This window comes from Watersipora subatra, chromosome 7 (genome assembly GCF_963576615.1).
Source record: "Watersipora subatra chromosome 7, tzWatSuba1.1, whole genome shotgun sequence".
Classification (NCBI taxonomy): Eukaryota; Metazoa; Bryozoa; class Gymnolaemata; order Cheilostomatida; family Watersiporidae; genus Watersipora; species Watersipora subatra.
This window is the reverse complement of record NC_088714.1, coordinates 52,217,352-52,229,794: the sequence shown is the minus strand read 5'-3', so window position 1 is coordinate 52,229,794 and position 12,443 is coordinate 52,217,352. Positions and strand designations below refer to the sequence as shown.

The 12,443-nt window shown below is 36.0% G+C and overlaps 2 protein-coding genes across 2 annotated transcripts in view; both read left to right on the top strand.

Annotated features, from left to right (window-relative positions):
• Nucleotides 1–12,443, top strand: part of LOC137401118 (cytochrome c oxidase assembly protein COX16 homolog, mitochondrial-like) — a 386,239-nt gene that overhangs the window by 158,976 nt on the left and 214,820 nt on the right. The gene's annotated exons all lie outside the window — the stretch shown is intronic.
• Nucleotides 1–12,443, top strand: part of LOC137401029 (C-1-tetrahydrofolate synthase, cytoplasmic-like) — a 62,622-nt gene that overhangs the window by 4,073 nt on the left and 46,106 nt on the right. Inside the window, exons 3-5 of the mRNA XM_068087370.1 lie at nucleotides 1,190–1,274; nucleotides 3,518–3,631; nucleotides 9,222–9,320. Coding sequence (XP_067943471.1) covers nucleotides 1,190–1,274; nucleotides 3,518–3,631; nucleotides 9,222–9,320 — 298 coding nt within the window. The remainder of the gene's footprint in view (nucleotides 1–1,189; nucleotides 1,275–3,517; nucleotides 3,632–9,221; nucleotides 9,321–12,443) is intronic.

Below are 12,443 nucleotides of genomic sequence, written 5' to 3'. Positions count from 1 at the left end.
ATGAGAGAGATTTATGTGTTTTATTTTTTATCGAATATTTTTCCCCTGCAGAGTACTGAAGCCATGAAAGGTGTACCACGAAGTAGCAAGGATTATTGTATGTGTGTTGTAAATTATTATGCTGATATTGTATGTTAAAAGTGGCTCAATAAATCGTGTTGTCCTTGACCTGTGACTAAGCTAAATGCTGCTCTGTGAATTCTAATGATTAAATGTTTTCGTTAACATCTAGCAATGCTTCCATTTGCTGTGTTGATTTGATAACTAGTGCCTGATTGGTGGTATGTTTGACAACTAACACATCATTGGCTTTGTATATTTATTCTGTATGAGTGCTATTGGTCTGACTTACTGAATAGGACATCAGGGTTACCTAGGATCAAATAAGTGGAATATTCTTTGCTAAGTAGAATTTTTCAGAGAATCAGACAAGAATTAGTGAACACTCCGTGCCTATAGTTTCTGAAAGCCAGGATTTTTAGTCATATTAGTGATATTACCAATGCATAATATCATAGACCTATTAACTATACTTATAGTTAATAGGTCTATACGTAATAATATACACTAGTAGGTTAATACGTATCTAGTTGATAGGTCTATGCATAATATTCAGAAAGGTTTCCTGTTAGCGGCTATCGTGTTTATGCTTGTTTGGTTCTACAGCAGTCGAACTCTCCACTGGCAGTATTAGGTGTGTAAGGTTATGCTTTTAGTTTCACTATTATGTCTGGTTTTGTCTGAACAAGATTTGTGTTCGTTAGTCTGTAATTGGTGATAAAAAGAAGAAATTAACTACACCAGTAAAACTCGACTAAATTTATCAAACTCCATTGATATAGTAAAATTAAACTGGAGTTATTGAGTGTAGAGAGCAAATGAACCTTTTAGTAGTTTCTAGTAAGTGGTCCTGATCATCCCATAAACAAGGTTATTATATAGCGGTACAGTCCAGCACTCTAGATAGCTAGATAATGTATGCCGGCTCAACACTTGCCGGATTTTGACCTTGGTATTTCACAAGGCTCTGCATCGGCTTTTAACTATATGTCTAGTCATATAGTTGTTGTTATCACTTAATAGGGTGACATGCATAAGCTGACTGTCGCATGACCTGTTAGAGATAGGGACTTAGATCAACTAGATAGTGGCCTTAGCGGTGCGATTTCATCATTTTTCTAATTTCTAGAGAGATTCTCGATGAGGTGAAAAGTTCTGTCGCAGATGTTAAAGAGAAGTATCCGAAGTTCAACCCAACACTCGCCATCGTTCAGGTGAGTTACTCTATAAACCTGCCGGTTCATTGGTCAGCTAGTGGATGGTCACTCATTGGTGGTCTTATGGCCAAGCTTATTGGTCAAAAATCTTTTCTTCAAAATGTTTAGTTACATTTTCTCTTGTCAAACCTGCTTTGCATGGTATGGGTCTTACTCAAAAAAGTTACTCCCATTTCAAGACGTCTGCGAAAGTGATAATTACTTTCATTGGCTGAAAAACTTGCTCTACCTCCTGGGCTTGAACTCATGAATGATGACATACCAGCTTGACCAATGTAGTACCATATTCATATTGTCTACAAGTATCCTCTAGCAACAATTGCTTCAAACTAGATTGCCAGTAACTTTAATTGTTTACACCATTCATAATGTGCTATTTAATTATTAATTTGTAATTATAATATGTATGTAGTAAGGATTAATAGATTATCAAAAAAAAATGGAAAAATAGTAAAATGTTGAGCACTCCACTGCTTACATATTCTGGAGAGCTTGTATACGTCCAGAATAATAATAATAATAACAGCATATAGTAACAGTTAATAATAACGGATATTACTATCACAGTCTGGACTCGACTTACAATCACTTCTTGCTAATTGTTAGATTAATATAAGACTCTATTTGTCTTGGCATACAATGAAGACTCTATTTGTCTTGGCATACAATGAAGACTCTATTTGTCTTGGCATACAATGAAGCAATTTTTGATATAAATTAAAGAATTTCATGTAAATTCATGATTAAAGGTACAAAAGTTGATAAAAATTTAAAATGAACAGAAATAATAAATACATATAAACTTTGGTAATGTAAACTATACATAGCGTAAGTTAGTGTAAGTTACTTATCGTATTCCTATCACTCGCTCCACTACCAAACTTACACTTTTCTGAGCTATACCTTCATTCTTTACTTCTAAGATAAGTAACAATAGTAACTTACTATTACTTTAAGTTTTTGCATGTAATATTTACATATTTTCATATAACGTACAGTTTGTTTTAATGCTACATGTAGTTACTTGAAGTACTTATCTTTGTATTTTTTGCTCTGGAATGACTTAAACAGACTAATTAAAATAGAAATAGACTGAATTAATGCATTCTTATGAGAATATTTGCTCCGACATTACGGTTTATACTTCCCAAGGATTATTGATCATCCTTGCACATGCATGGTTTAATTGTGGGATGTGATATCATTCGACTCCCCAAGAAGACTGGCTCAGCATAGAGCTACCACTGGCTCAGCTTAGAGCTACCACTGGCTCAGCATAGAGCTACCACTGGCTCAGCATAGAGCTACCACTGGCTCAGCATAGAGCTACCACTGGCTCAGCATAGAGCTACCACTGTCTCAGCATAGAGCTACCACTGGCTCAGCATAGAGCTACCACTGGCTCAGCATAGGGCTGCCACTGGCTCAGCATAGAGCTACCACCGGTTCTGCATAGAGCTACTACTGGCTCAGCATAGAGCTACCACTGGCTCAGCATAGAGATACCACTGGCTCAGCATAGGGCTACCACTGGCTCAGCATAGAGCTACCACTGGCTCAGCATAGAGCTACCACTGGCTCAGCATAGAGCTACCACTGTCTCAGCATAGAGCTACCACTGGCTCAGCATAGAGCTACCACTGGCTCAGCATAGAGCTACCACTGTCTCAGCATAGAGCTACCACTGGCTCAGCATAGAGCTACAACTGTCTCAGCATAGAGCTACCACTGGCTCAGCATATAGCTACCACTGGCTCAGCATAGAGCTACCACTGGCTCAGCATAGAGCTATCCCTGATTCATAAAAGAGCAACCACCACATTTAAAATCATTAAATTATGTGGAATCATGCAAAGCCTTGAAAACTCAGTTTTCCTCTTGAGTTTAAAGTGCTTCATTTCCAATTTTTTGTCTACTGATTCAGTTTAATTTTCTCTCCTCTAGACTGTTTTACCTGCAGTCCAGAATTTCACTATAATCTGAAAATTATCATCTACTAAGAACATAATTTGCTATGGCTCAAAATAGCTTTTAATAAATAACTTCCTTAATATACCTTTATTCTCTTCATTGAGTATATCAAGACAATGACTGCTGAGGGCATTGTTTACTGTAACAGGCTATTTAGATGTTTGGTTTGTGAATCACACAAGACACAAAGACATTTATCTCAGCCTAGGTTCACTCGAGTAATTATTGTTTCTCTCTACCCCTGCCCTACATCACTCACATTTACTCAGGTTGGAGACTTGGCCGAGTCTAACATCTACATAAAGAAAAAGATAGAAGCGGGAAAGAATGTTGGGATACGCGTGGAGTGCGTTAAACTACCCAAAAGTGCTACACAGCTACAGGTAGCTCCTTAACTGTCTCCTATGATTAATCAGAAGTGCTACACAGCTACAGGTAGCTCCTTAACTGTCTCCTATGATTAATCAGAAGTGCTACACAGCTACAGGTAGCTCCTTAACTGTCTCCTATGATTAATTAGCTATATCAATGCATCCCTTCATTGAAACATTCATTAAACAAAATAACCATTAAGGCTGGTTAACACTATATCGCAGTATTTTGGGGGTAGTCTCACAATTATACTTGCAGTGATTGTCTGTGATAACATTGTTCACACTATTACAAACCCATCTGTGTTTAAATCTGCGAAGTCCGTGGCATGGTGTTCTCATTATACTAGAAACGGCGAAATACTAGTGTCGCAGAAAATGTCAGGAAAGAAAATATAAATCAAACTATCTGTGACAGCCAATCACTATCAATCGAAGCGGTACACATTGCACAGGCTGTCATGGATGTTCAGCGGACTATCAGAAAGTTTGACAACTAATCTTTTTCAATCTTCCTCGTTGCCTCTGCAAAACTCTCAGTTCATGATGCACATAGTCAACGAATAATCATCGATAGGATAACTCTGACATTCGACGACATAGTGTGAACCAGTCTTTAGTATTACTTCCTTTGACAGTGATATTTTCACTCAATCTCTTACTTATAGCTGAACCTAAAACATTTAAAGGTTGACTTGCAACAAAATTCACATTACAGTTATTTGGTATTAAAAGATTCACCATGTTTTACGCTGCTGTGTTGTAGATGCAAATATATGGGATTGTGATTACAAGCTCTTAAAAGCTCAAAAACGAACGATTAATCGCCGCCATCACGAAACCGCCGTAGATTGAAATCAGTTTATTTCTTTGAAGTAGTCATTACATTTGGTTATTGTTTTGTCACGTGATGTTCTCACATAAATTGAAAGGCCAATAAAAGGCTCCATATAAAACTTCTCGTAGCACTAGTTTATGACAAACACTTCGGGTTTTACCAAAGACCCCATATCAAATATAGATGCTCGCTACTTTACAGTTTTGTTTCGGCTTGGTCTAATCGTCTAGTCGTAATCTGATCATTTGACCCATGCTTCGCGAATAATTTCTGCAGCATTTTGCGATTATCACAAGTGACCAACAGGCTCATCATGTTTATCACACAATGATATGTACTCCTTTGAACTAAGGTAAAAAAATTAAACAAATTTTCACGGTAGGTTATAAGATATCAGTGCTGAAAGTGACAGCATTACAATGGCGATGAAGTAGACCCGTAAGAACAATAGACAAGGTTTTATTGAATGCGTGAAGTATATTTGTGAAGATATTTCGATGAATGAGGTTGCATGAAAGTGTAAAGAGACGCCATCTTGTACTACTACGTCCCATTTGAGCCGTTTTGGAAAGATATTCTAATCTACGGCGGTCTCGTGATGGCGGCGATTAACTGTTTGTTTTTGAGCTTTTAAGAGCTTGTAATCGCATTTCCACATATTTTGCACCTATAACACGGCAGAGTAAGACAGTGAATCTTTTGATACCAAATAACGGTAATGTGAATTTTGTTGCACATCAACCTTTAAGAAAATTTTCAAGACTTGCTGTTCATTTCATCACCATTTTCAACAGCATACAGGTCTTGCATTTTGCCTATAGGCTTATCAATATTGCTTGCTAAACCCAAAATCAGATGAAGTAATACGGTATAGATCAGTGTAGGCCTACAGAGTATTTGATTGGCCTGCTCAGAATAAAAGCAGCCATTGCTACACATATTTATTCAATAGTTGCTGTTCATTTTGTGCTTGTTGTTTAGTTCTACTTAAATACTAGATCTATTTTCATATTTCACTATATCATTATTCACCATATTTGCTACACATCATCGGCAGGAGATAACTTCTCATCTTTGACCTCAAATATATGTGTTTGTAACATTACTTATCCAAGATATAGTTCCCTTTATGTTAAGTAGTCCCTTGGCAGTCTCGAGTGCCACGAGAGATTGTCATGTGTGCCGATACAGCACAGAGAGTAAGCATGTGCATAATAATTCTCACATCTTGGAAGGTGAACGATTGGCGAAGTTCTCAGAGCTTCAACTTTGTATGCGGAAAGTCAAGAGTTCGAATCCTGTACAATTCAATCTTTTTCCCATTATCCAACCGTGGCTTCGGACAGACATGGCTTTTATTATAGTAAATATTAATATTCACTGCGTATATATAATATTAATATATAATAATATTATATATTAATATATATATTATATAGGCCTATTAGTATAGCAAAGATGTGTATATTGAAATTGTGCAAATAAAGAGCAATCGACTTCAACTCACGCAATGCGCTCCCTGTTCAGTCATATACATGTAGGTAGGAGATATGCAAATTTATTCATCATGCACAGTGACAGGTATCATTGTCCCATTCTTCCGCTACTTGCCTCTCATTGGTCAACGGCCCATCACGCCAGCTGTGAATGCTAAGTTTAGGTAGCAGTAAATATTTAGATGATATTGTAAATCGGATGGAGAAGCTACGCTGGCCACCCTGGCATTCCAATTAGATGGAATTATCTGTTCATTGCTTTGCTTTACTCTAGCTAAGGGTGCATCTGTAATTTATTTGGTTAGTAGATGTCACAACTTATTTTAACTACTATTTTCCCATCTCACCCTACCAATAGCAGAAAATGATATCCTCTTACGGAGATCTATACTAAGACTTGTGAACTACCAATCAAGTAATCCAAGTCATTACAATTCCACCAATCACATCACAAGATCGTCGAACATTCTACCTTACGCCAAACTTGCTCATTTCTGCATTTGCGTTTTAGGTTTCGAAATCCTGCATAAACTATGTTCAGAATATAATTTGTATTTATCCTCCCACACATGTGATAAATATCATTTTCTATTCTGTGACACCAACATACTACATCCACCATCCTATGTTTATGAACTTTCTGTTACTACAATTTTCAATTCACTATCTCTATTCTTTCTCAATACCATTAGAGTACCTACTTTTAAAGCACTTTTGTTCAACTCACTCAATAATTCCTGATTTTTGTCTTTTCATTTTTTTACATTTAACGAAAAACATTGTTTTGTTGATGGCTATTTTTTCCAATAAGAGTTTATACATACATACCATAGAGTGACAGGAATATTCTGCTTGCATTTCCATGACTCTGCTGGAATTTAGAGTATATGCGCACAGTATGTGATGACACAGCAAAATCGCTGATCATAAAATTTACTCATTTTTAGCGTCAGCAGTTTCTCTCTTTATTCATCCCCTTCTCATTATGCTCTCTAGGTTAGCAAGCAATGTGGTGGTTTGATGATCTCATCAAAGGCTTCATTTGAGATGCTGTCCTGTTAGTGATATAGAAATCCAGCTGTAAAAATGTCTATGCCATGCATTGTTAGAATCTAGTTAGAGTGGGTAAGCGAGCCACCCCTTACACGTGATAAATAATAGTTTCCTACGGTATTAGCTTTTTAATACCCGGAGAGTATGATAGAGAGTGGTGACATTAGCATCATTAATTGTGCTGCTGGCAAAAATAAATTGTCTCCTTCTGCAATATTGTGGCTCTAACTTTAACCCTTTGCTCCTCCTACTAAAGCTGTACTAGCCTGGTTAAATTTTAATAACTTATCTTTTAACCTTGGCTTTTGAGAGTAGAAAAGTCACTCATTTTATAAACTTGTTCAAACTACATGCGTATGAGGTACAGTCTATAGTGTCACTTCCCTATGCCGAGAAGTGATGCGTTCATGTAGAGCACTTCAATGCAAGTGTCAGAGCAGATAACTCTCAGAACACGAATTGAAGCAACTTCTAATTGAGATCGACCATCTAATGAATTAAACTGGAGTGTAAGCTGTTTATTTAACTATAACTGGATCTGTAAATAAAACCTTTAGTGTGTGTCTATCATATGAAAGCATCATTCAAGGTTTTCTCATATGCTAAGATAAAGTAGTCGTATGGAGTCCTTCGCTAGCTGTGACTGACTTTATATGTACATTTTCGGTAAGGTGGAGGTCATATGTTACATTTCTTATAATCATGGTTAAGTATAGTAATTATAAACTGGGCTGATCTATTGATCAGTAGCTCTATCTATAGCTTATCTTATAAAACCGTTTGGTGCAACCATCTTATACTTTATTTCATCTAAACTGACCTTTACTCATAAAAAAGCCTGAGAGTTGTGAATGCTTGTGATGAGTGTGTTTAAGGAAGGGTATAGTTTTTCTTGTTAAATATTTCAATAGAATTCTTTGAAGCTCAGCTGTTTTGCATTGAATTTCAAACAATTAAGCTATAGCATGCACATAGACACTCAAATCCTATATCCACGCTTATATACTTACCAATATAATTGATCAATTTTAACTCTTTAATCATTGATAAGTCTATTATGATATCATGGACAGACTACTCTGTAGCATGGTTATGGAATTGCTTTACGACTTTTGTCTATTGTTTACGTCTGGAGAATTGATGATAACGGGAAAGCAATAGAATTATAAATTGAAAGCAATAGGATGAAAAAGTGAAAGTAATAAGATGATGAAGTGACAGCTGTAGGATGTTAAAGTGAAAGTGATGGGATGATAAAGTGAAAGTAATAGGATGATAAAGTGAAAGTAATAAGATGAGAAAGTGAAAGTAATAAGATTATGAAGTGATAGTTATAGAATTATAAAGTGAAAGTAATAGGATTATAAAGTGAAAGCAATAGGATGACAAAATGAAAGCAATAGGATGATCAAGCGAAAGTAATAAGGTGATGAAGTGAAAGTGATTAGGATGATAAAGTGAAAGAAACAAGATGATAAAGTGAGAGAAATAAGAGGATAAAGTGAAAGAAATAAGATGATCAAGTGAAAGTAATAAGATGATAAAGTGAAAGTAATAGGATGATAAAGTGAAAGTAATAGGATGATCAAATGAAAGTAATAGGATGATAAAGTGACAGTAATAGGATGACAAAGTGAAAGTGATTAGGATTTTTTACGTCTGGAGAATTGATGATAACGAGAAAGCAATAGGATTATATAGTGGAAGCAATACGATGACAAAGTGAAAGCAATAGGATGAAAAAGTGAAAGTAATAGGATGACAAAATGAAAGCAATAGGATGAAAAAGTGAAAGTAATAGGATGATCAAGTGAAAGTAATAAGATGATAAAGTGAAAGTAATAAGATGATAAAGTGACAGTAATAGGATGACAAAGTGAAAGTGATTAGGATTGTTTACGTCTGGAGAATTGATAATAACGGGAAAGCAATAGAATTATAAAGTGAAAGCAATAGGATGAAAAAGTGAAAGTAAAAAGATGATAAAGTGAAAGCAATAAGATGATAAAGTGAAAGAAATAAGATGAAAGTCTAGGATGAAAAAGTGAAAGCAATAGGATAAAGTGAAAGCGATAGGATGATAAAATGAAAGCAATAAGATGATAATGTGAAATTAATAAGATGGTAAAGTGGAAGTGATAAGATGATAAAGTGAAAGCGATAGAATGATAAAGTGAAAGCATTAAGATGATAAAGTATTAGCATTATTTCTTAGGTTCTCAGCAAAATCGATGAGCTGAATGACAGCCCAGATTATGATGGCATCATCGTCCAGCTCCCATTAGATACAGAGAATGATATCGACACACATATTGTGAGTATAGCTTCTTATTATGTAGTTAGAGTGTCTGGCAAGGTTTACTTATACTATTAGCTTGGTTCACCTAGTTTATGAAAGTGTATATTAAGGAGTGGACTTGACACTGCTGATCACTTGGTTACCTTGACTGCAGAGGATCGAGGTCATGATTTTAAACCGATGTTATGGCGGTAATAGCACAGCCAGTAGCTATTGACTTCATGCTAAATCACAAACCTCGTATCACGCTGTAACCCCACAGAGGTAAGAGCTATTATCTCTTGCATTGAGCACACAGATTTCATACCAGCAGGTTTGGTGATCCTTATCTACTATGCGGAAAGATTCAGACCAAGTTGAAGTCATGACCAAGGATAAAAAACTGACAATGCAGGTTTATGGAACTTTTGGGCTTCTTGGCAATATATGTGACGCTCAAAGAAGTGAGCTCTCTAGACTACCATAATAATTTGTGGGAGATATTAGTACTGACGCAGAAACTCAGACTGGGTATCAACCAAGCCGAATGATGAGGCTTATGATTATGAAGATAATAAACATGAGCATCCTGATTTAAGTGGTTTGTCAAGTTCTTTCGCAGATAATCAAACAAAGTTCATGATCGTTTACTCTGTGGCTGCGCTGCAGAAATCAATGGATTCTTCTAAATTAAACTCTAAATTAACTCTAAAGGAGAATCCAAACTCGAACTGGAAAAGAAGTTCACAGTGAGGAAATATTCAACCGACAAACCTACATCCAAACCACCTTCAACTGACCATAAATATTGTTGCTCATACCTCTATGCTGTGGGCAACAGTCCCCAAAAGTGCACACATTTCACAAAAATTCTGATGGTTTAGCGGCAGAAATTTGTTTATATTATACTGAGGGTGTTTTGGATGCCTCATCGAGAAACACCGCTCAAAGGATCGCCAGAAACATGAAGTATGCGCGGTCTGTTCGAAAGATCACTCAACAGTCCTACACTGAGAGGATCGACCAAAAGGGAAAGTTGATGAGGCTATAGAGGTAATCATGAATAACAATGCTAATACGGCATAGAATCTCACAAGGTGAAAGAAAGAAATCCCATGAATCAATACTGGTCAATGATTGTTCAAGTGTTTCTGTCAAGTAAGAGTAACACCTCTCACTAAGTCCTCATCTTCCAATATGCTCTGTTGGATATACAATCAGATATTACATTCCGAGTCTTCGAAACATTAGAAGGGATAAATGGCAGGTTCAGAAAAATTTGACAGACGTTTAGCACCATGACTTCTAGAGAACAGTTGGTGGAAACAAAAGCCTACAATGATCTAAAGGCTAGAGCCTACACAGAAACAAAGATGTTGGATCTTCCACCGTTATACTCTAGGGATACATGAGTATTATGTCGTAACTATTTCGTTATGTCGGTAAGCGGATACATACCAGTTACAGACATAAACGATGCGTATTGTTGACAAATAACATGAACTCAGAATTGGCTTCCGTTTTGTACAAACCATGATGTCTATGCTGGATTTTTTATTACCGTTATAAACATGTCATCAGCATAAGTGTTATCTAATATGGAACAACAACATTTGCTATACTTATGCTCAAAAAATAAAATTACACCCAAGTACAAAAATACTTTAGCTTTATGTTAATTTATAATAGTTATACTATCAAAAGTTATCAAAGATTGGGTTATCCAAAGGTTAGCTAAATAACTGCCGGCAAAGTTACCTAAACTGTTCTAGATGACATCAGTAGCCTTCATGTGTCTGTGACAAGTTATAATATCTTTGTCTATAATTAAATCGTTGTTTGAGTGAAGCCCTGTTGTCATGGTCATTTGAAAACGAATCTTAGATGAAGCCATGTTGGGTTGGAAATGTATAAAATGGAGTAAGATGATGGTAGTCCACTGAAGACTCTAAATTCCGGAACTTGAATAGGTATGCTTTTGATTAAGTGTGTCATTTCTAATGTACATTTCATGCGGTATAGGAACATATTTTATCTTTATCGTATAGGATAGGTCTAGGAGTATCTTTTTTATGGAATGCATCATCTGGTCTTTATGGGAAAGCCTGGAGCGTGCTAAATTTCACCAGTAGTTGCAATGCATGCAATTGTGAAATATCTTACTGTTAGACTTATTAGAGGTGGAACGAGACACGAGACGTCTCGAGTATCGACCTGTCTCGTATCGGTCTCGTCTCGAGTTAACTATTGCCAAACTCGAGACAGGAAATAGAACTAAAGCGCCTGCGCACGGTCGTTAAAACATGGCTTCTTGTGGTAGCAACAACTCCATATATTGTAACAGATTGCGGGCAGCTGCCTTTAAAGTTCTACCCGGTCCGTTATTACCTGTTGCTATTGATTATGTTGCCACTGAGTCTAATCATGTAGTCCGGACAACGGCCCTGTTATATTTTAGTTTGGTTCTGTGTTCTTAAAACAGATACCGGGTCGTATCTAATTGCTCTTCGGATAATCCAATTTAATAAATTGGATAACTTTTGCGGGTAAAATGTCTGTATTTTATCGTATCGTGTCTAAACACCAACTGACCTTCATAAAATTCGGGCCTCTTTTACGTATATACTACCAATCGCGGGTAAAACTTGCCCGGACACGGAGAAACGAACGAAAGGCCGTGTCGACCATAGTCCGTGTTCGGTTAACAATGACGTTTTGTTAACTCAATATAAGAATATACATGTATACAGTAATTAATACAATTTCATGAGTACAATTTAAATATAATTCACATACTACAGTTAACACATGAACAAAACTTAACATTAATGAAACGATAAGAATGAAAGTGTTATCGTGTGTTCTTTTAGTTGCGGTATTTCTTTGTAGAGCGACGGCTATCGGTTTCATTACACATTACATTAAAAAGTAAGAACTATTCAATGGATGGTAAAAATATACATGTACAAAGCAATATGTTTATAATAATTATGATCAATCAAGCTCAAAATTCTTAGAATATATAAATTCGGTATTTTAGAGCTGTTTGTGTCACTTTTGTTTACAAAAACTACATGCATATCACTATAATAATTAAAATGTTGTATTTAAATCGTTTACACCAGTTGAAAATTCAATTTAAAAATAGATTTATTAATT